This window comes from Lonchura striata, chromosome 1A, assembly GCF_050655825.1.
Source record: "Lonchura striata isolate lonStrDom1 chromosome 1A, ASM5065582v1, whole genome shotgun sequence".
NCBI classification, from domain to species: Eukaryota; Metazoa; Chordata; class Aves; order Passeriformes; family Estrildidae; genus Lonchura; species Lonchura striata.
The window spans coordinates 38,873,828-38,901,092 of NC_140741.1; the positions used below are offsets into that span (position 1 = coordinate 38,873,828).

The 27,265-nt window shown below is 35.0% G+C and overlaps 1 protein-coding gene across 45 annotated transcripts in view; it reads right to left on the reverse strand.

Moving 5' to 3' along the window:
• FOXP2 (forkhead box P2) overlaps positions 1-27,265 on the reverse strand; it is a 398,716-nt gene that overhangs the window by 109,300 nt on the left and 262,151 nt on the right. For 44 of the 45 annotated variants that reach the window (XM_085568392.1, XM_085568405.1, XM_085568399.1 and 41 more), the window contains one exon: positions 11,991-12,080. In XM_085568392.1, the coding sequence (XP_085424518.1) occupies positions 11,991-12,080 (90 nt within the window). Of the gene's footprint in view, positions 1-9,807; positions 9,928-11,990; positions 12,081-27,265 lie in introns of those variants that run through there. The other variant, XM_085568413.1, reaches the window with a different exon arrangement.

Genomic DNA, 27,265 nt, shown 5'->3' on the forward strand with positions numbered 1-27,265 from the left:
AAAAGACAGAAGAAAGGAAAACTGAATTAATGAAAATATCATCTAGCCCTCTGGGCTGCTTTTAACAGTGGTCAATACTCAGTGCCCAGAGAACAAGCACAGTGGCAGACAAATATTGAGATATGGTCCCAAATTTGGATATATGTTGCTTGAAAACCTACATCATCCTTTCAGCTTAATTTCATGTCTTTTACTCCACAAAAAAGAGAACAATTAGATCCTGTGAACCTTCCGAAGAACTACAAGAGCTGGAGGGATGATAAAATAGCAGAGATATCTTCAGCTCTGTATGGATCATATCTCCTTCCCCTTTACCAAAGAATATTCAAAACTTGAGCCAACAGATTTTGGTATTTCCTTAAAAGTGTGAATAATACATACCTAGTCCTTGTGCTCACACAGTTGGGCATGAAATACAGTCAGAGATGTACAAGTATAAACTAGCTGCCTGCTGTTCAGTCCCACTTGAATAGGTATGTCAATGATGCATGTCTCTGTGGGTCTCTGTGGCTCTTCTTCCCGCCTTGCACACTGTTAGTAGTGCCCGAATGTACTGAACGCTCTCTGGGTATCTGATCCACATTAAAATTTTGTACAGTTAATAACACAAGCAGACCCAAATCTCTAACACAAAGCTCCTGTAACTACAATAGGAAGAATGAAAATAAAAGTTTCATCCTAACAATGAGATCAATACTGAAGATGAAATGTGATGCATTTTAAATTTAAAACCAGTAGATTTTTGATCATGGACTGCTAATTTAGCCAAGTGTCTAGACCAGTATTTGTCAAAACCAATGGTTTCTCACTGTTTTTTCTCTAAGAGAGAAGGCAAATGAATTATGATTCTATAAAAGATACCCTTCTTGTATAAAACACATTTAAAACTAGTAATTAATAGTGAAACTATAAAGTTTATATGTAACGAAATGAAAATCACAACAATAAATGTTCCAGAATGAAAAGAGGAAGAACAATGTATTCACCATTTTTGTGGCACCATTCCAAAGACTCTGTGCTAATTATGTGTAAACACCAAAGAAAAGACAAGAAAAATAGAAAATTATATGCAGGGTAAAACAAAGATTTTCAAAATCTTTTTAGAATTTCTGTTGATAGTTTTACAGGGGAGAGAAAAGTGCCTTAAATAACAAGGATGCTTCTCTGAAAAAGGATTCTGCTTATGAGTTCCGCCTAAAATCGCTTCCATTCAAGTAGGTTTAATTGAGAACCGATTTTGTGTAAATCATGTGGTACAACAGCATCTCTGATACATTAGATCTCACCTTAACTACAAGAAGGGGTCCAAATACTGCTATCACTAAAATTACTTAGAGTTTTCACTTTAAAAAATTAAATGATTCCACATATAAAGTATTATCAAATAATTTTGTGGGTTTTCATTACATTGGAACTTATTTTAATGATGATGCCATTAGTGTATTCAAACCTTTCTAAAAGCATTTCTAGCCATATACTAATTTATAGTCAAAAAACCAAAAATATCCAGTAAATCAAACAAATTTAGATAAATATTCTATCTTGAAAATCCAACCCTGTAATCAATCGGCAGATTTAACTACTACAATTTACCTTTGCAATGTTACCAAAACCCCAGAGGATTAGGAAATCAGTCTTAACAGCTGCTGATACATCTCTATGGACACTATTATTAAAGCTATTAAGGCTGATACAATTACACTTACGTTTCTTAACTACAAATATTCTAAAGAATAATACACAAAGTCATAATTATTTGCTTCTAGAGGCATGGCTGGAATATTACATTACCCCCCAGCCCAATTACAGTGATTGAATACTCACTCAAAGAACTCTAACCAAGTATTCCCTATCTGGAAAAAAAAAATTAAAAATTTCTAGACGAAACTGTTTTTTGGATGCTAAATTAGCATGACTTTTCTTAATGTGGAAAAGAGTCCCCTCTCTTAATCTTGACTCTGAGACTCATTGGGTCATAGTATATGCAAGACCTTGAAATGGTTGCAATAATAATGATCTCATAAGTGGGTTGTTAGACTAATTAATTTTATTTTCAGGTACTATAAGACAATCACCTCAACACTATAAACACTCTAAACCATTCTGAAAGTGGTTATTTTTGGAAGAAAAAATATTTTACAAGTCAGTTGGGTTTTTCTCTTGTTCCAGGGTATTTATTGCCATGAAAAGCAAATTATTTTAGAATCATTGCCTTCTTATTAAAAATGTCCATATTTATTAATTTGTGGTATTTCTTACAAGTCTTACTGCTAATTATGAAGTCAATAAATTTTTCTATCTAACAGCCTGAAAAAGTCCTGAATATATTAATTATGGGAAAGCTACAGCTACTTAGATTATGCTCACAGAAGTGCTTTATTGTAACTTAGCAAATGAGGATTAAAATATCTGAAATGGTCATACACTGAAAGTGAATTTAAACAGATGAAATGTTGTGGATTTAGGATGCCACCTGAATTTTACTAAATGTCAGTTATTATCTAATCTCCAGTCTTTTCTATTCATAAAACAGGATGTAAATATGGAAAAAATAAAAATTATTTCTGAAAAAAATAATAAACTATTATTTTCTCTGGGGTGCTTTAGGTAAATTCTGTAACTTTAAGAAGGCATTAAAATCCCTTTAGAACATCTTCAATGAGTCTTTACCCTTTTTAAGAAAACAGAAATAATAAATACCACAACACTTCAGAACTAGAAGAGACCTTCTGAGTTTTAGTTTTTGTTTTATTACTCTAATTCACATCACATAAATCCCCTTCTAAGTTGTCAAGCTGTAACTTTAAGCAGACAAAATGTATGGGTGGTGGCTATTGGTTCCAGTGCTTCTACTAGAACAGTATCCCAAAGCTCTTTTCTTTGAATAGTTAAAAGCTTAGTTCATTCATGCTTACCCTTTGCATTTTACCATATTTAAAACTCTTTTAAAGAAATATGACAGATATTTCTTAATTTCTTAAGTTTGCTTTTTGACTCAAATCGCAAAGAGCAATCTCAGTGTTTCACCTTTTCTGGAGGAAACTTCCTTGTACTTTTATAGCATTAAAAATTATCCAGAATTTACACAACTTCACAGTAGGTGTACAGCAAGCATGCCAAGCTATCAGCCACAGTCAGAACAGTGAGATACCTTCACCCCATGGATATTCAGGGCATAGGTAGTAGAATCCTGAATCTTTCAGCAGAACCTATAGGGAGTACATTTCTAATATGTCGATATGCCACCAGATCCACCAGAAACTAGGTGGATCGCATATCTCCATTATTCCAGATGATATCTCAAAGATCCCTTTTAAACTGAAATTTATTATTTTCCTATTTTTCTTGGAAACACAGTTTTAAATTTAAGATAATACCTTATTTTTCTCACCTGTGTTATATCTCTGGTCATTCATGATCATACAGTGACCAAAACACTGAGCTCCTTTTTTCCTTTTTCATTTAGGTGGTGGACATAAGATTAAAGGAAAAAAAATTTTCTCAGTTCTTAAGCACATGACTGTATTTTTTTTTCTGTATTTTTTAGCATTTATTAGAATTTACTTTCTAAATTAAATATTTTAAATATATCAATCCTGTGCAACAGCCCAGCCCTCTTGTAAACCCTATCTTCCTATTTTGTTTTTCATGGGTGAAATACATGCCCTGTCTTCCTACAGAAGGCTTAGAGTTCGGCATTTTTTCTTCCTTAACCCGAGTATGGGTTCAGGCGTTTCTAATCAAGAGATATTTTTCTGCATACACCAACATCAATCACAATTTGCCTCTGAATTTGCATTATTAATTCCTCTTCAGATACTATGCCCTTAAAGCGAGGATTTTCATGGTATCCTATTCTGTTCTTAAAACAGAAATATGCATTGTTTTTCCTATGATGTCACCCTAAATTTCTATTAAAAATATTTTACTTATTTTGGAAATTTGATTATTCCTAAGCATCCATAGCTATCTGCACACTAAATTACAGCTGCATCGATTTAGAAAGCACTTCTGGCGGTACAGAGTTGATTTTGATTTTTTTTCTCACATGTTGGGTTACTGTATTGGTTCTCCTCAATACTGTGGAAGGTGTCTTTCCTATTAGACAGAAAGTATATTTATTGAATAAATGGATTTACTGTGAATACTTGTGGGAAAATGTCATTCTTCATTTATACTTCAAGTTCTTGGTAAGATCCTTGAAGCATATCGATGTAGCTGAAACACAGTAAGTTCCTTTTGTATATATTATTATTATACAATTGCTTTTCAAAGCTTCACATAATCAAGGAGTAAAGCACTGAAGTAGTGTTTAGTAAATTTTTCACCATTAATTCTATTTCAGAAGACCTTCATCTAGCTCAAGAAAATATTAGAAGCATAAGAAGGCATAAAAAGACCTAGAACATCAAAGTGGCAATTGTTAACCTCCTTCCACTACAGGATGGGCTGAAAAGCTTTTCCAACAGACTGTGTGATTGCTTTTTCATCAGCACACATGCTTTTCTTCTGTAGCATTACTGCGTACTGAGTGATCATTTGGATCACTTTAACAGTTTTTAACACAGTTTTACATGTATACATCCCAAGTGACGGCAAACTAAAATTAACACCTATGTTGATCTTGGCATATGTTCAGATTCCTGATTAGCTGGCTCCTCACACCCCCAGTAAAGTCAACTTGCTTGGTAAAGCAACTGGACAAGTATGACATCATAAAATAATGTCTAACAATTATAAAATGTCAAGAAAATAATTCAATTCACAAAGCAAAATTAATCTGAAAAGTATGTGAAGAAATCAGCTCAAGGAATGCGATGAATGATCAGGGAGAGAAACTGAAATTTCACATGCAAAGTTGCATATACTACTATTAACTGAAAAACCTTCATTGTTTAGTCACAGAACTTTAGTTTTGTCCAAAGATTTTCTTGACTTTATAATTCCCTGTTGAAAGAAAAACCTCTGGGGGGTGAGGGGAGGAAAAATAAAAAGGGACTTTCCTTAACAAATTAACTAGAAACAGTTCTGAAATATCTATCCTCATCTAGAGCATTCATAGAATATTTTGTTTAGTTGCCTTTCCTGATTTGGCAATTTCTAAATCGACGTACACTAATGTGTTTTTCAAATTCAAGAGTATCAGGAGAGCCTTGCTTGAGTGGTGCGATCCTAAACCAGCATAATTAGGGCCCTGCCTGGGAGCAGACCCATTAATAGAGCTGCACACTGAGTGGGGAACCATTCACACTTCCCCTCTCAGCTCTTCATGAGCTTTTCTGGGCAATGAGCCAGCTGGTAAGAAAATCAGGCTGATCCAACCTGTTGCAAGAGCCTGGAGAAGTGGCTCAAGGGAACCTGCACCTCCCAGCTCTGCAGTGGGACTCCTCACACAGCCCCAAGAGGAGCAATCGCAGCCTGCATGCTGCCTGTGCCGGGAGGGACAGCAGGGGGACAGAGCTTTCCAGCTGCTCAAGAAGGAAAATCAACTTCTCAGTAGTCCTTGGGGATTCCTATAGTACAGAATATAAAAACCAGTCCATCGTCCCATACACAGCATTATGTCCTGGTATCAGACAGGTTGCGGATTCTACTGCGAGGGAAAGATGAGTTTGCTGGTCTGCCATGTAAAAACTGCTGTGAGAAGACCTAGACACTGTCTCTGAAGGCCTGCCTTTCTGAATCTGAATGAAGAACCGGACTGTGTGTTCTCCCTCTACTCCTAGCGCTCCAGAAGTACCAGAATCAACAAGAGAGAAAGGGGAAAGACATTCCAGTGATGTAGGTGATAATTCCTGGACAGTCACTGTAACAGACTGACACATCAGATTCTGCACAGACGTGTTCAACATTAAAATGCCTCTTGAAATTCCCGACCACATAATGATCCTAATTAATATTCTGCACATTCAATACCTGTAAACAGAACTTGCATAACACTTCCTTCCTCTGAAGCAAAAATATTTTATAATATTGCAACAATGTTGTTAGGATAAAGAGGTGCATCTCTGCATCAGCTAGTTTGTGGGCTTTTTATCTCTGTTAGATACAGATGGATCTATTATGTGCTAACTTCTGTTAGAAAAGTCATCTTACAAAGATCACACATAAGGTTAGCTGGCATATTCTGTACTCCTAAAAATGACAATAAGAGATAACACCTCAAGGTGATGCATATATGCATTAAACTGAAAAGCAAACCATACTAACTAGTGCCACTTTCTTAGTAGATGCATTTTTTTTAATACTGGAAGTTTTCAAGAGTAAAATGTGACTTTAATTAAATCAGTTTTGACAAGGTTTTACAGCAACATGGAACAAGATGCAAAATAGGGGTTTTCATGAGTAGAAAAGGTTGTCAAAGATAGGACACAAGTCTTTGGAGCAAGTTATATCTGTGGAAGTAAGAACTTCCCAGCAAGTTTGTGATACTGACACTTCCACTGTAAATGAAAGAAATAATGTCCTGGGTTTTTTCCTTTATTATTGCATTTATACCTCTTCCTTAATAGAACTCCTGTTTTCTACACCATATAAGCTTGAACATGGATATTTCTCCTTTCCCTTCCCCCTACACCTTTACGTAAAAATAACTCTTTGCCTTCTTTCCATCTCTGGGGGTTATCCTTGTCTTTAGAGTGGGTATTACTGATGCAAATTTCTGCACGTCAGAGGATAACTGCATATTCCTCCGAATAGACTTACAAGGGAAAATGGGACTTATGATTTTCCAGCAGCTATCTTCCAAATTTAATTTACCCCAAGCCTCAATGTTTGCTTATATGTAGGCCACACATTTCCTCTGGAATTATACTCGAGAGGGAGAAAGACTGTTTATCACTACTCTCCTCTTACACTACATATTATGCATTTGCATCTTTCTATATCAGTGTTTTCTACCATGTACAAAATCCTCCTACTTCTTATGCTTAGCAGCATGCATTAGATAAACAGAAATATGTAACATGAATTTTACGAAAAAAAGAGTTTTAGACCAGTTAAGATTTATTTCTATTTTTGTTCAATGTAATGTAAGGAAAACTCTAACTTACAACCATAACAAGGTTTTTTTCTGTTTATAAAATAGCACTTTTTGACTGATATTAAGCATGTACAGTTGAAGTCAAAGTGCATTAAATCAGAGGATATAATTTAAAAGCAGTGGGGTTTGCTTCTTTTTTCCCACATTCCCTATTTCTCATCTCTCATCAAGTCCTTATATATGTTTAAAAAAAGTAACTAAAGGTTACAATATTAATGATATGTTTGCTTATTTATTATGTGCAGTGAATTTTAAATTCAGGCCCATATGAAGATCCAAAGGGAGATGACCAAACTAGGAGAGAGTAAATCAAGGAGAGTGGGGTAAAAGAGACAGTGAATGTCTTTTCATGCTAAATTTTTGCATTTTGAGTGTGTTTAAAAGAAATGGTTCTTCTGATGGTATACACCAATGAAATAAAAATTAAGTAATTAAACATAAGTGTATACATTTCCTAAATTTTATCAAATTATTACACTTCAGTGAAGTGCTTATGCTAAATAAACAAAGCTTACCATAACAACTCAACACGCCATACAGCATGATATTTATACAAATGGCTTGGTACACACTGAGCTTAACCCTTTGATTCCAGGAGTCATGTTTTATGACATGCCATCCTCTTATAGAATGCATTTGTACTGATGTTGAAACAACACATCTCCTAGCCTTAAGAAAAAAATATCTAACCAATTCATTGTAGATATATTAAACTATGGGGCTGAAGATAATAATCTATTTTTTCTCATTGACACAACATTCACAGTCTGACTCTGTGAAAAAAACTACTCTACTTTAGAGACATTACTGGGAATAGAAACAACAAGGCAAACAAATAGAATTACAACTGTGCATATCACCATTCTATGCAGACAACAACAGTATGTGTATCATGGACAGATTAGTGCAAGCAGAGAGACTGCCTACCTGGAAGGGAAATAATTGCGATGCTATACACGAATACCCACCAATGGCAGAAAATTGACAGCATTTACCTTTGGGTTATGCTTGTGCTCTCACAGTTCTTGAAGAACTCCAAGTCTCACTCATGACTGTAAATGTTACACAAAAATAAAGCTGCCAGTATTAAAGGTAGATGATACCAGGTTCTTCAGTGGCTCTAAGGACAGTGACTTTATGCACTAGGAAAAGGAACTACATGTTCTAAGAGTCAAGGTGACATTTTTTCCTGTTATGCCTACTATGGAAATTTGGCGATAAGGAGAGAAATCCTTGAAAGCAATTAGTAAGCTTCACCACGGATTACCATTATAACCAATTCTACAGAAAAGAAAAATATTCTGAAACAAAAAATCTTAGCCTTACTACAGCAATATTTTACTGGATGCACAGTAAAATAGTAAATGCTATTTTCTCATCATAGTCAGGTTAACATTAGCCTCAACTCTCATCACAAACCCTCCATAGCTATTTTGCAATATGTCATTAATCAATGTATGTATTGATGGGATCCATTCAATTGGTGCATCAGTGTAATGAATGGCATATATAAACATGTTTCAAATACATTTATTCGGATATCTATACATGAAAGTAAAATCACTACCACAATTGGTACTCAAGCTTGTCAAAAGGGATGTTTTTCTTCTTCTGTTTTACATAAGACATGCTAATGGTTATGCCATCTGCAGTGTAAAACCCAGACAAATGTAAATCAAAGTAATAGTAGATCAAGACAAGCGTCTATCTAAAACTGTAATTTTTGCAGGTATTCTGTTAACTCGCAATCTAAATATAAGCCTCCTGTCCCTGAAAATATAGGATAACTACTAGTTAAATGTAACTTTTGCATTAGAAACTAAAACAAAAACTTCTGCACTTTTATAATAGATCACATAGCTAGTGGTACATTTGTAAAGGCTTTTCATGAGGATACAAAAGACACTAAAATTATTCTAGGAAAATTTCAGCAGTTCCCCTAAAGACATCCCCTCAGTAAAGCACAGTAGAACATGATGACTTACCCAACACCCTCTTTTTGCAAAGCTGAGGACACAAATTTGAAGGTTTCTTCAATCAGCTTTCAAATTGCTGATTAGCTAGTAGGTGCTGTAAGTCACTAAAATACTTAACGCATTACGAAACAACAGAGAGAACATACATAAAAACACCATATGCTGCTTTCCCCCCCAAAAAATGGCCACTAAAATAAATACTATTTTTTTTTGCTCTTTGTCTCATGGAACGATAGAATAGTTTACATCAAACTACAGAGCACGAGATGCATGGCAAGGCTTACCTAATAGCCACATTTGCTTGCAGATGTGTAAGCTAGATTTAAAAGTTTTATTGCATTTTTACTAGATTTATAAATCTATTCTAACATAGTGATAGTTACCAGGTTAGCAAATTGTTCTGAAATGGAGGAAATTAGATATGCACTAATTTAAAAGTATTTTAAAATATTGGGAATAGTCTGTTTTCTCAGTCACAAACACAAGTACAAGTATTTTTGCCTTATAACCTTAAACTTTGTCTTATAAAGCTTATACAAATTTAGTAATTTCTACTAATTTTGGCTGAAGTTATCATTAAATTTGGCACAAGAAAATAATAATGCCTAACAATTTTATGACAGTATATGGTCAAACAGGCAACATGATGATCAAAATGTGAATTCCCACTACATGATGAACAATAAACAGTAAGAGACAGAAATAGAAAAGCTCGAAGGATTCATGTCCAAAACCTTTATACAATCTTTTCACTAAAAGAGAAAATTAAAATGTAGTTTGTGCTCATACCTGAATTTACATGGTATTTGTTAAATAAAATCAAAGTCTGGGAGTAAATTCCATTTTTCCTCTCCTTTAAAAATGAACCAAATGAAGTGTTCAAGGCCAATAAGAGACACTGTGTACACACTGATGATGGAAGAAAAAGTTGAAAACATAAGCAATAATCTAGACTTTAGAGAGCATGCAACAATTCTGAAAATAATATTATTTACTTTATTTACTTCTTTCTGCCTCTCAAGTGTGACTCATGTGATGCCTTCTGGGAAACAAGTAATACAGCACCAACACATCAAGCCCTAGCATTTAAAATGCACCAGGCCATGGTTAGTGTTTTGCGAGCATGAAAGCACAAGAGTCCCTCTCTTCATCTCATCATCCTCTGGTTCTGTGTATGACTATCTTTGCCTCCAAACATGGATTTCTAGAATTTTAACAATGCCTACCACAAACAGAGAACCCCAGACTTCTTTAATCCTGAAAAGAAAGTTTGTGAATGGGTGGAGAATCTGAAGTGAGAAGTCAATAGCTTCTGGACTGTGCTGGTTTAAAAGGTGGAGGTTTAAAGTAAGAAAAAATATGGAAAACATATACTGGGAAAATACCACTATTTCTGCCTGTTTCATATACTTTACTTATTGTCTGATGCTGGCCAATCTAGAGAGAGAACATAGGGCTAGATGGATCTTGCACACTCCTTTTACAACCCATGTTGTTTTTCAGAATGAGGAGATAGCAGAATGAAGCACTTTCACAATATTCATTCTATTAATAATTTTCATGGTTCAACCCCTCAAGGTCACTAATTCCACTTTAAAAACTAAAAAAACCACATAGTTCATAAGCTTCTACCTTTATGGCTACTCTTCCCATGCGCCTTCAGTGCAGAAGGTATTTGATACAAAGCAAATGTGAATTTGCATTTACAAAGCAAAGTCAAGGGTGATGAGTGGAAAGTTGAGAGGATCCCAGGACAGCCTCAGCCAGGACTGGACTACAGCTACAGCATGGCAGGATGCCATTGTGTCATGTTTTCCTTTTTCTTATTTTTTTAGTCATATTCCTAAATTCTTATTTGGTTCTGAGCAAATAAATAAAACCTTAAAAGTGTATTTGAAGAGAGCGGATCAGGAATGTGGAACTGTTTGCTGTGTCCAACACTGCTCTACCAAGTTTCACAAAGAAAAGGAGACAATGTGAATCACATTCAGAAATGGCACAAGTGAACAAATTTCACAACATTTCCCTAGTGGAGAAAAAAATATATTCTAGTGCCTGGGGTCCTCCATTATGCATGACAAAAACTAAAAATGAGATAAAAACACCCTACTCCATCAGAAAACAGGGGAAGTCCTGAGAGAATAAATGCACACCCAGAAAAATAGATGTGAGGAAGAGAAGGGTAGGATTTATACTTTTTTTAATTTCTTGAACAAAATAAAATTGTCTCCAACAAAATATAATTCAGCAGTTAAGCACCCATCTATATACAAGAGAGAACAAGTTTTGTCAGCAGAATGCAATTTGATATGGAACTCTGCATTAGGAATAAATGAATTAATACCTCATAAAAATACCACACTGATAAAATGTGCCAAGAAGAAAGCTCTCTTTATGCTTTTACTAACGTATTTAAAATAACTATTCAATAGCAGAACTTCTGTTTACCCATTGACAATCTAAAACCCAACAACATCCTAATTTAAAATATCATTACATGTTTTTTCTAAAATGACAGAAACAGCTTTCAAAATTTCATGCACTTGTATTGGTAAGTTTCTGAACACTTCTCTGTCACTTAGATATTGTAACTGTGAGGTACTTAGCTTTTCTCTTTTTTTCACAGATACTGTTTTGCTTCTAGTCTTAACATGTTTTTACAATTTAAACCATGTACACATAAAAATCACATACCAATTTTGTAACATGTCTATAAAGAATTAATGTATCACAGTTACTGAACTCAGACTTAGACTCAGACCTTTTAAGCATGTACAGCCACAAAAGGCTTTTGTATGCTATAGTGATTTTTCTCTGTGAAGTCAGCAGCAAGAAGCCTGTAACCTGCAGCATGTGAATATGCACACACACACGGCATTAGAGGACAGGCACTGGCACACACCCCCCAGGTGTGAGCGAGCTTGACACTCTTCCTGAGATTAAGGTCCCAAAAGCAAGGAGACTTTACTAACCTGCAGCGGTCTCTGTTTCTCACTGCCCTTAGGAGATTTCAGTCCACTTGTCTGTTGCTGTAAAAGCAGCTGTCTTGCTGCCTGGAGTGCCTAAAAGTAAGGGGAAAAAAAAAAAAAGTAAATAAATGTGGCCAATTCCTAGAAAGAAATCAGTTACTCATTGCTAATTTTAGGTAAAAGTCCAATTGAATGAAAAAAATCCCCTCCTATTTGATTTGTATTTGCTAGATTTCAGACTTCAGGGTTTTGGTTTTTTTTTACTTGAAACATTAAAAAAAATATTTTGAAAGTACATATATAAGACTTCACTAGAATTTATGGATGTACATGAAATCCTGCAGGAAATAAAGTTAATTTGTTTGAAGTGCTTGAAGAGGAAAAATCATAAACTGCATCAATAGCCTCATTTCCACAAGGAACTTGTCTTTGAGTGTTCAACTAAAATGCCCACTCCCTTGCAAATTATCATTCAATTTGCATTTTCGTATTACAATTTGAAGTAAAAGCAAGTAGACTTCAAGTGTTACCAGAAGCTGTAATTAAATTTGACAAATCAACATCAGATTATCTTGAAAGTGAATTAATAAGGATATTCATTGAAGATTAAAAACACTTTTTGTACTTACAATTCAAGGAGAAACCTCTCCTTTGACAAAAAAAAAGAGTACAGTTTTAATGCCAAATAAAAATGAGTGGTTTTAATTTGCATTCTTAGGAAAATCAGAGAACAAAGAAATTATTACTCAACCAACCAGATCAGGCTCAGGGATGACAGTATACCAATCAAAATAGAAGATGTTTTCATTTATTTTACGTTTTCATTTCAACTCAGCCAAATACAGTTAAACATAGGAAATGTAAACAAACATTCCACCTACCCAAAGAATGCTAATCTATATTATTTTCCCCTATAAAATTATTTTTTAAATGTCAAGTGTTGAGAAGTGGTACTTATTTCGAAATTAAAAAAAACAAAACCAACAAAATAAACCAAAAAATGTGATTCAAAAAATTTCCACTGAAACTACCTGGAGAACTCATTTTTTCCCCTTGGAAAAATATCAGTTATAGCTTTACAATACATCACACTATTATTTCTGTTATTAAAACCTACTGTAGATGGAATGTACTGCAACAAATGTCATTTGATCAATGTTGCCTAAAATAATAAAGATTCTCAACTGATAAAGAAAGGTACAATTTTGATTAGACTCAAATGAGCTGGTTTTTAAGATAGTTTCTAGTATCCATGACAACAGTTGCTTTGACAAGATGTGCATATGGCATTACACTGCCAGCTGGTGTGAACAATGTTTGAACTACTGCATTGAGATGCTGAGCAAACAGAAAAAGTTGCCACGTCTTAACCCTCAGGGAAGGCAGTCATCCCCTGATCAATTATGAAAAGACAGAGAGAGGGCTGCTACAGTCTGGCTCCAAGCAAGTTTTCTGAGAAGGCAGGCAGACATAGAAAACCAAAGTAAACAAAGTGAATGCACTAGTACCATCTCCTAACAACATTGATTTGTCTCCCCATAGAAAGCCCTGGTACAAAGTTTGCAGAGCAGACTTTTAACATTTGGAGACATTCCCACAACAATCCCTGTATTGTTTCATCAAATTCTCAAGTAATTACAGGTCAGCTACACAAAGAGTATACATTCCTCTGAACCTAGGCAATGAGACACACAGAACCATCTTCTCTCTGCCAAAGATAAACAAAAGTTAACATATTTAAAAGTGCACTTGAAATATTTTGCTACCAAGGAACCACTGGGTGCATGATCTCTTCGGCACTCACAGTTTTTGAGCATATCCTGAAGGACAATATTTCTCTGCCTGAGATCAGAGTTAAATGTATGTGTTGAATTCAGGCGCACCAGGATTTGGTCCCTACTTCTTGCATGGCTGAAGCAAAACCAGATTAAAAGCACGAACAGAAGATCTGTGATAAATTTATATTCCTTAATCTCTAGTGCTCTCCAAAAGGAAAACTTGAAAGCAAGCAAGAGAACTACTGCACTCCTGAATTCATGAGACTGTAGAGGAAAACTAACCTCACCACTTGGGGGGATACAGCTAGGAGAATGAGAGAAGAGAGCTGGAGTAAGAGGAAATGGAAAAAAAACATAAATATAATAATCTTTTATTTTTGGCAGTTGCAGAAATCCTCATCTTCCTCAGCAGCAGTCTCTTCACATCAATACAATAAAGCAAGCAAGTAAGCATCAAGTAAGGCTGTACATTTACAGTACTTGAAAATTTGAGAATTATAGTCTGCTGTAGCTTAGATTTAATCTAGACTGATTTCAAATTGTGGCTACCATACTCCTGTGGAATGAGCCTCAGAAAGTATGACTTCCTACAGCTAACTACAAAAAGAGTCACACTTCATGAAAAAGCAAGGCAGCACAACAGGATATGCTTGCATAAAAGGCTCTACTACTTAAACTATTTTGATTCATATGTGCTGGTTGGGATATCTCTAAAGGAGTAAAGGCTTATCTTTTAATACAGAATGTCTTATAAATGATGACTACCTGAATACTTCAGTGATCTTATTGTGGCAGTTTAGATTATTGTAAACACAGGAGATAGAAGAAGAACAGAAAACAATTTCAAGAGATCAGAGATGATTTAAAACTCATAAGGAGAAATCACTGTCAGCCTTTGTTCTTAGAGCAGTCATCTTATGCTATTTTTTTCTCCAAGTGCGGTGCTTAACTTTACATTTTGCTACACGGTAAACAACCTCCCAGAAACACTGTTAATTTCAAAGTATTATTAGTGACATTATTCATAAGTGAAGATCATGAGACTACAAAGCATTAGTTGTAAAAATTCATTTGCTGCTAGTAAATCCTTGCAAAACAAACTGACAACTTGAAATTATCTTAACAAATTCATAGCTTAACATCTACACTTTCAATGAACACCCATCCTATGCATCATTTATAGGTTTTTCTGACAATAACTCGTGATCTAAAAACAGTGTAATGAAGACAAAATAACAGATGCTTATAAATCTGACAAATCAAATTTATGTTGAGTCCCACCTCAAACTAACTGCAGAAAGAACAGATTCTAGGGAACTCAAAATTGTATCTAGTTTCCAATAACAGTTGTTTCAAATTTAGTAGGAACTTTTCTTTAATTATCTAAATTAGTAAAACTACCAAAAAATTTCAATGTAGACAAAAGCAATAAAAAGAACTGAGGATTATAAATTATTTTAATTACATAAATGAAAATCATTATGATGCTTTAAGTAATGGCTATATAGGAAGGAAAATTTGGGCATATGGTTTCCAGAACTCACTGTGTCTTCTAGTAAAATATTTATTGGAAACACTAGTTCTTAATATTTACTACAAAGCTTTGGCATAGCTAAAACATAAGCAGAACAAAAATGAAAATAATTGCATATAACTCACACTTTTAAAATTGATAAATTGTGGTAGATTTTGCCATTTGTTGTCAATATTACTAGGAGATATAACTTCCTTTAATATTGTATTCCCAACCCTTCTATTTGATCTAAGCGGGATTCAAAATTATTTTAAAATTTTTACCATTTTCATAAAGTGGAAGCTGTCACCTAAAGATGGTAAGCTTATTACTTTGTTTTTAAGAAATTAAATATATGTGTATTTTTAGGAAACAGATGTCATTCTTATCCTTCCTTTAAAACCAGGAATGTTTAACCTATCAGCCTGTTGCATTTGAGACATTCAAATGAAAAATGACATCTATGCCCATTAATATCGTCAATGTATAAACAGCACAGCGTGACACATTCTTGAGAGCTGAAGGCTACAAAATCTCTCTGAAACATAAATAACAAAGCACTCAGAAGGATATTTGATGTTGATATTCATCTCTGAGAAAAACACTGCTGCCTGGGCTTCTTATGAAAATAGATGCAGCCCAAATGGATCTCCTGTAATTGGTTTCAGATAGCGAGGTCAAAAGAAATATGATACAAGAAACTATTATGTGGAACAGGCGAAACAAGAATGTTTATACAGGCACTCCCTATTTATACTGACAAGAGGTATATACTCTGCAGATAACCAAAACACTTGCCAGAAGTCAACCAGATTCTTTTCTTTCCTAATTCCAAATACCTATTTTATTTTTTCAAATGACTGCATAACCTAACATTCCTGCTGAACATAAAGTAAGTTTCTGAACATCTAAGTTTCCAAATGGCTGAATATGTCAAACGAGAGTCATCCCTCTGGTAGCACTATGCAACCGAAACGTATCAACATGCTAAGCTGGATTTAAGGCCAAAGACTGCTCTGCACTGGCTGAATAACAAGTTAACCAAATGATTACATAGCTACATTTATTATAAAAAAAACTTCAGGAGAACCTCTGACCCTTTATAACCTGCTTGACGCCTATTCTCTGGCTGGCTCCCAACAAGAATTCCAGAATTACCCATCGCTGTACAAAATCCTCAAAAGATAGTGACTGAAAGGCAACATTGTTTAACTCTTCCTAATAGAACTCAAATGATATGGATAAACCTTTGTCTCTCACTGATTGTGTTTGCCCAGAAAGTTATCTAATGAATATCACAGTCAGTCAGTACATCAGATTATAATCTTTCCAAATGGAGTAGCAAAGCAGCTAGCACTAGTCAAAGAATACTGAATTTAAGATGATCCAACTCCTTTCCAGCAGTAGTCTCTCCAGAAGCCTTGATAGAGAAGACAAACTCAGTGAAAAACACTCGTTTTTTCTCTAAGACACATAAACAAAACTGAGGACAAATGTGACGCACTAGGAAGCCCAGTATGGATTTCTGTATGTAACAGACATCCAAGCCACATAACCTGTCTGATTTCACCTATGAGAGACAGACTGAACAGTTTTTACAGTCCTTGCTATAGAAACAGACCAGTAGCTAAGGCTGTTGGCACCTATTTCAAGGAATATATTACCTAAAAAAACCCTAGATGTTCCCTAAGAAGGATTTCACTCAATTAACCCAACATCAGACTATGACAATACTCAAACAAAAAAAAAGGGTTTTCTGTCTTCTAAATCTAGGTTAGGGTGCCTTGCCTAGTAGCAGAAAAGAAACCGAGAAGAGATCGAAATGTTTGAAACCATATTATGCTCCAGCAGAAGAGGCAATAGTCTTTGACACTTTGACACATTACAAGTCCAAGTACTCCTACCACCAGGCTGCTGGACAGGAGGACAAGAAGTGGTAGTGCCCACTAAACACAGTAGTAAACCCCACCCCACAGGGTGACATTAAGTGAACATTGAATATGTTTGAAAACATTTGCTACATCAACACTACAGGAACTTGTACAAATGATTGCCTGGCTCTTGGATCCCTAGGCTGCCCAGCTTTTCCAAGGCTGGGAAAATTATTCGTTTTTTCAGGACAGCCATGCCCAGGAAATTTCAAAATAAAACAGCAGAGCACATTGAAGGTTGGGGGCAAGTAGAAAAAGACACTCTGGATCACAGTTTAACATATCTCTGGATATGGCTTTCGTTTCCTTGGACTAAAAGCACTTTGGTGTTGGTTGGTTGGTTGTTTAGTGGCAAGGGTGAGGATCTGTGTGTGTGGTTTGTTTTCCTAGGCTGATACTGCCAGTTTCAGTATACTGAGGCTCTGATTTTGATTCATATTTGTGATCTTCCCTGTTACACAAATGCCACTAGAAGAAATGATCCTCAATCTACCTGAGCTTTTTCTCTATCCTTACGTTATCCAGGACTAATTTTCAGTTGAAGACAAAAAGTAACAGTAATAAAGTGATAAATGCAACATGAAGTCTTATAATGCTGTTTAATAAAAGGAAATTAATCACATAATTTTCATAAACCTATTTTCAAACAGCAATCTATCAGAGAGAAATTATGCATCTGTAGTTATTGACCTTTCATTTCACCATGACTGATTTGTAATTAGACTAGTTTTGTGAAAAATAATAGTTAATTACCAGATTTTTTCACTCTAATTGTTTTGGCTTCTTGTTGTTGTTTTGTTGTAGGGTTTTTTTGTTTAGTGTCTTCCTTTTTTCTCCTGTGTGAAGGATTCTAAATAAATACAGGGCACTAGGAATTAGCAGTTTACATATTTCATTTTATAAAACCAATTTAGCTTCTCTCCCTATAACCCAATTTAATAGATTCTAAAGACTTCTGCAAAAACAACTCTTTAATTTTCCCTGCCCATTATTTGACTGACCAAGAACTAGAAAAAAACCACCCATAATAGTTACATGCTTCAGTTCCTGGCAGCATTAGCAGGAATCCCTTCCCTGTAGACATAGTCTGCATTGGTCATTAGGGCTCCATGTCAGACCACGCATTAACATGGTGCCTGACAGCAAATCCAAATGCTTTCTCCAAAGCTCAAACCAGCTGAAGAATGCAAATGTCAAGGGTTAGGAGAGATGGGGGCTCACAACACCAAAGTTGTGCTTGAACCTGACAAGCACAATCTTTCAGACCACATGCCTGAACTTAACTTTCCTTTTGTACACACAGAAGTAAACAATCTACTCTTACTTCTTTCCTACTCCTTCCATTACAGGGTGACTAATTGCATTTATTAAAAAAAAAAAAAAACAACAAAAAACAAAACAGTACACACATGAAAAGCCAGCAATCCAAGCTCACAAATATTCTGACACTGTTATATTCTTCCATGATTTTTAAAAGACTGGGACATGTAATAGCTAAACAGAAGAGCTAATCTCTTAGTTCTACAATGAAAAGAATGTGGTAATGGTGGCACATACCAGATTTTCACATGAAAACTGGTATGATCTATTTCCAAAGAAAATCTGCTAACTGATATATAAAAGCTATTTAAATGTGCAGGCAAAGAAAAGCAATCAATACAATTATCACATGAGTGAAGACATAAATAAAAAAATCCTTAGAATTATTATAAGTTTATATAATATTATGCATATAGGTAGAACACATACATAGGATTTGAAAGGAGCAGGTTAAAAAAAAAGCCTTCTTTCAAGTCTGACCATTGTAGACATTCCCTTATCAGCTGTGAAACCTACTTCCAATTAAAGCAGTCAGAAACAAAGTAGTGTTGACTTAGGTAGAATAATAGATGATTTGATAATTTATAAATAAGAAAGGTACTGATGCAAGTTAAATCAAGAGCAACCCCATGTGTATTAAGATCAAAATTTGGAGCCACTTTGGGAGTGGAAAGAAACAGAGTATCAAAGGAAGCTTTGTAACTGTTAGAAGGTTGTTAGAAGGCAAAAGTTTCAACTGATAGAAATGTGAAAGGAAATTTTACAATTAATGACAATGAACTAATCATGGAGATTATTAATCAAGTTATTAACAAAAAATCATCACTAAGATATAAACTAAACCAAGAAATGAGGTAGATACAAACCAGAAGGAAGCATGCACTCTATTTTGTTCTGGCCAACAGCAAGAGTCCCAGAATAGAACCTCAAGTTTGAGAGGACAGATCTGAGGACTGATTAATTTTGTTAAGTAATACAGAGAGATAAAATAACATGTGAAAAACAAATTCCAAAACAATTTTACCCTAAAATAGCCCTAGCCATTTAGAAGTCAGAATTAAATATGTCTATCTTTACAACTCAGTTTCAATTAAACTACATTCTGCACTCACTGGTAAAGAAGTGCTGACACCAAGTACTAAAAGCACAGATTCCTCATCCAGATACCCTCCTTGCAAGCTAGTAACCAAAACTACCTGTCAAAGAAAATGGATCTACATGGTACCAAAATTAAATAAAATTACAGTAATTGTACTAATCAAACTCTCTAAACCAATCCAAATGTGAGAAATTACATATCCATTGAAGAGCCACTGATGAAAAGGGCTCCAAATATTTGAATGATAACAATTTGATTTACCACTGCCCTTACAAATCCATATCCAGAGGAATGAGTGCGACTGTAACCATGAAAGAAAATATTACCAAGATAAGTCATATCAAGCTTTTAGTGTATGGGAGGAAGGTATGAAAGCCGTTACTGAAATATCCAGTTGATCATCAGTAGAGAAGAAAAAGGTAATGACTGGGTTTCATATTTGATATTATAAATTTCAAGAATGTTTTAAATAGTTTTAATAATTCTAATTATTGACTTTTAGCTCTTACAAGAGCATAATTATAGAAATCTTAAATTTAATACATATAGTTGTGATGAAAACCATACATTGAAGACATTAAAAAAAACCCTGTCATATTATTATGATAAAAGCAACTGGGATATAAAAATAGAAGTGACTTACAAAGCTGATATTTTCTCTACTTTCCTCAACCTTCTAAAGACTCAGTGAAATGGACCCAGCTTGGGACACAATGGTTCAAAGAGGTGGATCGTTTTACCAGTAGCCAGATAAAAATGGTAATAATGATGTCAATGAGAAAATCCAACACATGGGATGGCAGAAGACTAATCATAAAAAAAGGAATAAACCCCCACCCTAAAGCAGTAACACTCATCAGCAAGTTCTTGCACAGAACAAATTAATTGCATTCCATGGGAAACACAAACAAAAATGGCCTTAAACTGAATCCAAGGAGATTTAATGAAATTTAAGAAGAAACTTTCCAATGGTAGAGTAGTGGAGGAATACAGTAAATTGTGTACATGCTGCAAAATCATTATCGCTGAACCTGTTCAAGAAGCATCTTAAGGAATAGTTAAGAGCACCAATTCTGCTCTGGGACACAGAAGATCTTTAGAAGTGTCTCACAGAACTGTTTTATTTGATTGTATGGCTCCTGTGAAAGCATGCCAAGTTCGGATTACTGTGATGTCTAACACCTTGCTACATTTCAAATAACACCATGTTCTCATAAACTGAGTATCATGAAGCTCCAGCACGGTTTGTTTCCATGGTGAGCTAACAGCAGAGGATCAGCAAGAGCTGCACATACAGAGTTGCTCTTTGGAATGTTCTGACCTTGCATGACCACTTTTGTGTTTATGAGACTGTCCTTGAAATTTTGGACTGAACTGAGAAATAGTGTATACAGAACAGGAGATGGCTTAGAAATAAATGCTCTGTGCCCTAACTGCAGTCAGAGCCCCTGATCAGGATTCTTGTGTCCTCACCTCGAAGTATGGACATAACAGTAGTTGAAAACAATATTTTCTTGTTATTACAATTCTTAGTAGGAACAACAGAGATGTGGCTGAAATGGAGAACTAAGAAGAGGAGAGAAAAATAAGGCAAGAATGAGGGTCCAAAGCACCACTAGATCATCTTAAGTCAGACATCTCCACAAATTAAAAAAAGAGCAAAAACAAACTGACCCATTTTTGGTCATGTTATTAATTAATTAATTTGATCCAAAGTCACTATGTAATCTCAACCACATTAAAAATCAGTCTATATTGCTAAAGGTAAATCAGCTGAACTGAAATCCTACTGTGCGTGTTTTTTATTTTTTCTTATGGATATTTTTGTAATGCTTTCTAAAACTTCAGTTAGCATAAACTAAACTAACAGGAACACATTCAGTAAATGATGATTAAAGGAAGAAACAATAAACGTGAATGTAAACAGGCCACATAACAATAGCCATTTTATTTGCAATCTTTCAAGGCCTTTGAGAAACCATATTTTGGAGACAGAAGTGGAGTTTGGTGTGTAGCTAAAAACCAAACAAACCAGTAAAAACTTGTCTTGATATGAGATAAAGAAATAAATTATGCAAATAGCAGCCTATTTCTAGACACTAAACTTTTCAATGGTGATATTGGGCAATAGTTCTGAATGTGCTGAAAACAAAAGATCTGCTCTAAACTCGTTGGAATAATTCTGAGCACTAAAATCTGGTACTAAGTGTGGACAGTGAGATGCCAGAGGATTCTCTGTTACATGACCACAAATTGCTTTATATATTTATATAAAACATATAAGTGCCATTTGCACTTGCAGTCTACTCCAACCTGCTTCAATTATTACAATTTCAGCTTTTATTTCGGACTGCTTATCATCTTTTATCTTTTTGGTGCATTTTGTGATGATCTAGCAGGCACAATCCAACACAAAGACCTTTGTCTCTGAAGAATACCAACCTTCAGGTTCTTGCTGCAATTGGCAAGTGAATGGTATGTTTTGAAGGGTAGCCTTAACATTCCATGTAGACAGTGCTACTGAGAAAGCATTCTCCACTTCGGGGACTTTTAAGAGTGAAGATTATAAAAAGAGTGAAATGACAAAGAGCTTTAATTTTAAGCTAAAATGCAAGTATAGAGAGACAGGCAAATGTCCTCGGGCTCCTCATCCCAGTTTCGGTCCTTGTGAGGACATCTAGTAGGAAGTATATTCTTTATGATTAGAAACTTGCAGGGATGAAAAAGAAAAGACCTGAAGCTATTAAAATTGTTTTGCAGAAGAGGAATAAAGATATTTTGCAAATCCCAGGGCATTTAGGTGCTGGAGAACCGATAGCAACTATGCCAGGAATTCCCAAGTAATATGCATGAGCAATGCAACAGGTTAGACATTTGAATTAAAAGGTAGATGTTTCCATCACACTTGATCAAACTCACCCTTGATCAAACTCACCCAGGAAAAAATTATGCTTTTTTATACTGCCTTGGCATCTACATTAATCTTCCTAAATAGCAAGATAATCAAGGAATTATAATCATAAATATGCTCGGGGGCATTATCACCTTTAAATGCATTTGTAAAAGCAGACACACCCAGGTATGCTGGTGCCAAACATATGTAATACTTCACATCAGTATTCTGGCATCACACTGTAAAAATTTCCTCTGAACCATGCAGCATATATTACATAATCATGATCACTAATTTACACATGAAAAAAGCTCTTTCAATCTAGTGCATGATCAAAATATGTAGGAAATTATGTTCAGATATAAACTTTACTCCATATATTCCTTCAACCACTCTTTACATAAATCAAAATTTAATAATCAGCTCTTATTTTTACAGTCCTCTCTCATGTCATCGACTTACTATGGCCTTAGCTCAGTCACTAGTCTTCTCTTCTGAAGATAGTCCTCCTTAGACATTGTACAGAGTTCAGATTGCATGTCCTAGAAGTATTTTCCAGATTCTCCTTCCTACAATACTTTCTTCTTCCTTCTTCGTTCATTTTAAACCTCACCAAACTGTAACTATATTGTATTTTAACTTAATTCACTAGCCAGGACGTAGTGCATCTTCTTTGTGAACATTTATATATCTTACTAGATCATCACTTCTTCATACCATGAGTTTCAAGTATCACACTTGAAGTATCTTCAAGCATGACTATACTTGAAGTATCTTCATACATGAGTTTCAAGATCCACACATGGATCTATTCCTGACTAGGTATCTCAATACTAGTACAGTGTTACAATCTACAGTAAATTTTAATTTAGTTGTTATTTTAAAAAACTTATGCCTTCTATCAGAGATAGATGTTTCATTTTGCAGGATAAAACACAGATAGTTTCATCTCTGAGATCTGGAAAAACATACATGACAAACATCATAGTATTATAGCATTTTTGGTCAGAAGGCCTTGCCTTTTATGAGAAAACCTTCTGGATAATGCCTATTTGTGTACTGCAATTCCCAGGGATCTTCTTGTGCCATAGGACAGTGGACTGAAGAATAAAAACAGAAGAGAAACTATTTTACGTGAGGACTTTGGGATGGCTTTGAAATACTTTCTGGAGCACAGTTTATGGCATAAGGCTTATGCTGCTACCTGAAGAAAGAGCTGTTGCCAGCAGGTGAAACCATCTTTGATTTTAGATGAATGTCAGAGGTTCTCACCCTCTTCTCCAGCAATGCCCACGTTTATAAATAACACAAAGACATGAACCATGCAAGCACTTTCATGTATAGAGTTACAAAAAAATATAGGGAGTGCATTACTAAGAAAGGTATGATGACAATATCACTTTTACCAACTCTCTCAGACTTCACCTACACTGAAAACTGGAGAGTGACTGAGAATGTGATTTTCTGCAGCAGCAAGCTTTGAGTGCGTATCTGGGCATTCATTTTTCACCTGTGCTGACCCATGCTCTCCCTAGCTATGCCCTGGCACAGTTCTGCAGTCAGACTTTTTCAAGGACCAATTTAACTATGGAATCGGTGCAGCTATCCCATTCTGGGGGACTAAAATGCTTATTAGCTCATGTGTGTCTCACCCTGTGTCAACTGCTCAGTTTAGTATCCATGTGTTTAATTTTCTAGTGAAGATCATGGCTATGTGCTCAAAACAGTTGAGCTAAATGTGGTTTTGAAGCCTCTCTTGGCAAAAGCAGCCAGGCTGTGATTTTGGGATGGCTTGTGAAAGTGTCAAAGAACCTTCATTTCATATTGGAAGGTTGGAAAAAAAAAATGTCAAAAACAAGAGCAGACACTCCAGAGTGGGTGAACCAAGACTCCTTTCATTCTGAACTGCTGCATCCTTTAAGTACCAGTTTTATATAGATAGCTTATGCATCTGGGATGAGTTCTACTGATGAAAGTCAAAATTTTGACAACAGCCAGTTTTATGAAAAACAATCATTTCCTTAATTAAAGAAGCAGTGGCAAAAACCCCAAAGAATCCAAAGCATCTGTTTCCAGAGTCACCATCAATCAAATGCACAAAAATATTACTATATAGTAATTTCTGTAAATACTAATATAGTTTATAGTATTTCTCATCCTCAAGTTTAGGCATGTAAGACTGAATATTCAGAGTTAAGTAATTTGACAAAGGCTCTAAAATAAGAAATTTACAGAGCTCAGGTTAGTCACCAGCTCCAAGAGTGCCCCAGATCTCAATGCTGGGACTAAACTCTGTCTGCTACTGGCAAAGGAGCAAGCAGGTTATTCAGCAAAGGTGACTGGGACTCTGGAGCCAGATGACAGAGAACATTGCAAAGGCTTTGGTGTATCACCAGTGGCATTTGTACAAAAACAAGTGAATAAAAAAGGTTCAACTTCAAGCACTTAAAGGTTTTTTTTCTAAAGATTATGAATACTTTTATTTATTTTAAGGATACTGTGAAAATGAGATTTTTCAGGAAAAGCATACTGTGAAAATGAAAAGTGAAAGGAATTTATTGAAAAGCAATCAGTAGTACTTTAATCAGTAGTACTTTTTTTCAGATTTTTCTGCATCAGAATTTGTGAAGATTCTGGCCTCTCTGAAGAAAAACTGAATTATCCTTTCATTGATATAAAAGACACAGAGAAAAGGAGAATCACAGAAAAGACTAAAAGGACTAAAAACTGTACATTAAGGACAATTTTCAGAATTTTTTAAAAAGTGCAAAGAGAATAGTACCAAAATAAAAACCATGGAAGTAATGTTGAAAAGAAATTTAATTTCTTCCCAACTAGAATGTGTTTTAAAAGACTCAAATGGTAAGCAGAGTATAAAAATCAGGCCAGCACAATATCATTGAAAATAGATATTTCAGTGACTAGAGATGATTATGCTACTCAAGAAAAAAAATTAATTTTACTTAAACTGACATCCTTAATTTTCAAGGCAAGTGTTTTTCTGACTAGTCTGACACAGTTTAAGTGGTATAGATAGTCTCTCTTTTATAACAAACATTGGTAGACTCCAAAGTGACCTAATGGCCTCATTCTCTGAAATCTGAACACATGAAATTCACTCAAGCTTTTACATCATCTTGCAACACAAGATATATCAATAGCCCCATTTAAAATTATTTACATGTGAATGAATAGCATTTTAAATTAGACATTTTGCAACAAAGTTAAAGTTCAAAAAAACCCTAAGAGCAATGCCCGCAGGAATTCTCACCTTTAACAATCATCACATGTGTTGGAAGAAGTGATTTCTGAAATTTTGCCAAATGCAAGTGGTAGCAACCTGAGCATTTGTTTTCCAGGTTGTAGGTTTTTTTCAGAAAATTTTTCTTAAAATTTCTTCATTTTTGAGAATCACGAGCCTCTGTTGCAACTCCTTATTTAATCTCTGTACTAGAATATATTTTTTTAAGTCTTGAAAATATATTATCTCTTATTATTTAGAATAATAGAATTCTGATTTTGGTTCAGATTGGGGTTTGTTTTCCTAAGTGTCACAAGAAGACAAAGCAATACCACCTAAAGCTTCAACAACATAGTTTCATAAAAATTGAAAATGAAAGATATGGAGGGGAAAGTTTCTATTTGAGAGAAAAGAAGGGGATTTAGCAATGTACATTCACACAGTCATAAATTATTGTGTTGTATCTAACCTGTCACAAGCCATATGTATTCACCCACACTGTAATACAGCTTCAGCAAGTTTCCTGAATTTCTCAAGTAAAAATAAGGTTTTGGAAACAGAGGTAATTCAGCATTTCACATGCCAGCCTTTAATGCATCCTCAAATTCCAATAATTAGTAGCAGCAATCATAGGAAGACATCTGGTTAGGTATCCAGAGTTGCATTTCTGAAACTGTTTTCTATACAGAAAGGAATAAAAGCTTCTGACAAGCAAAGGAAGAAGGGACAGGTCAAATCTTCGTTAGATTAAATGCTCATACTTTTAAGTTTTACCATATGTTGGTTGTCCAGAACATTATAAATATAATTGAATACAAAATATCTTTATATGGAGGGATGTTCAACCAGTACAAATTAGCTGCAATTATATCCTGCCCTTGCTGATTACTATAGGTGTTTAACTGTCAGTCTCTCATGTGTACTCACACTGTAGCTAATTTCAAGCAATATCCAAAGGTATACAGATTTCAAACAGATTTAAAACCCTTCAGTCTAGTAAAGAAGAAATGCAAGGTGACAGTGAAATTCAAGGCACAGACAAGCTCCAACATTTCTGTAGAATCCTCAAATCAGATACAAATGTTTCTGAACAACACTCCCCCTACTTTTTCTTTTTTTTCCCCTTTACTTTCTGATTCTGGAAGATGCCAGATGGGTGGTTTTGGAGATTACAACACATTTTTTCTATGTTCAGAGAAAGTTCAGTACAGCCAGCTACAGAAGCTAGTAAATGCTAGCCTGTCACTGCCTCCTTTAAGGGGTACAAAAGTAATTCTATTTTCATGCTCTTTTGCTCTTCATTTCTTGTACTGATTAGGCCAATTAGAGCAGTTGTCTTAGTGATGCGGTCATCTGCCTTCTAGAAATCTTACCTGCCTGTTTATATGCTTGCAGGTACTGACAGCTGCAGGATGAATTTAATACAGATCATATAACTATCCCCAACAATGAGCAAGGAGATAAGCAACAGACAGAGTGGTAAACACCATTGAGTCAATTATA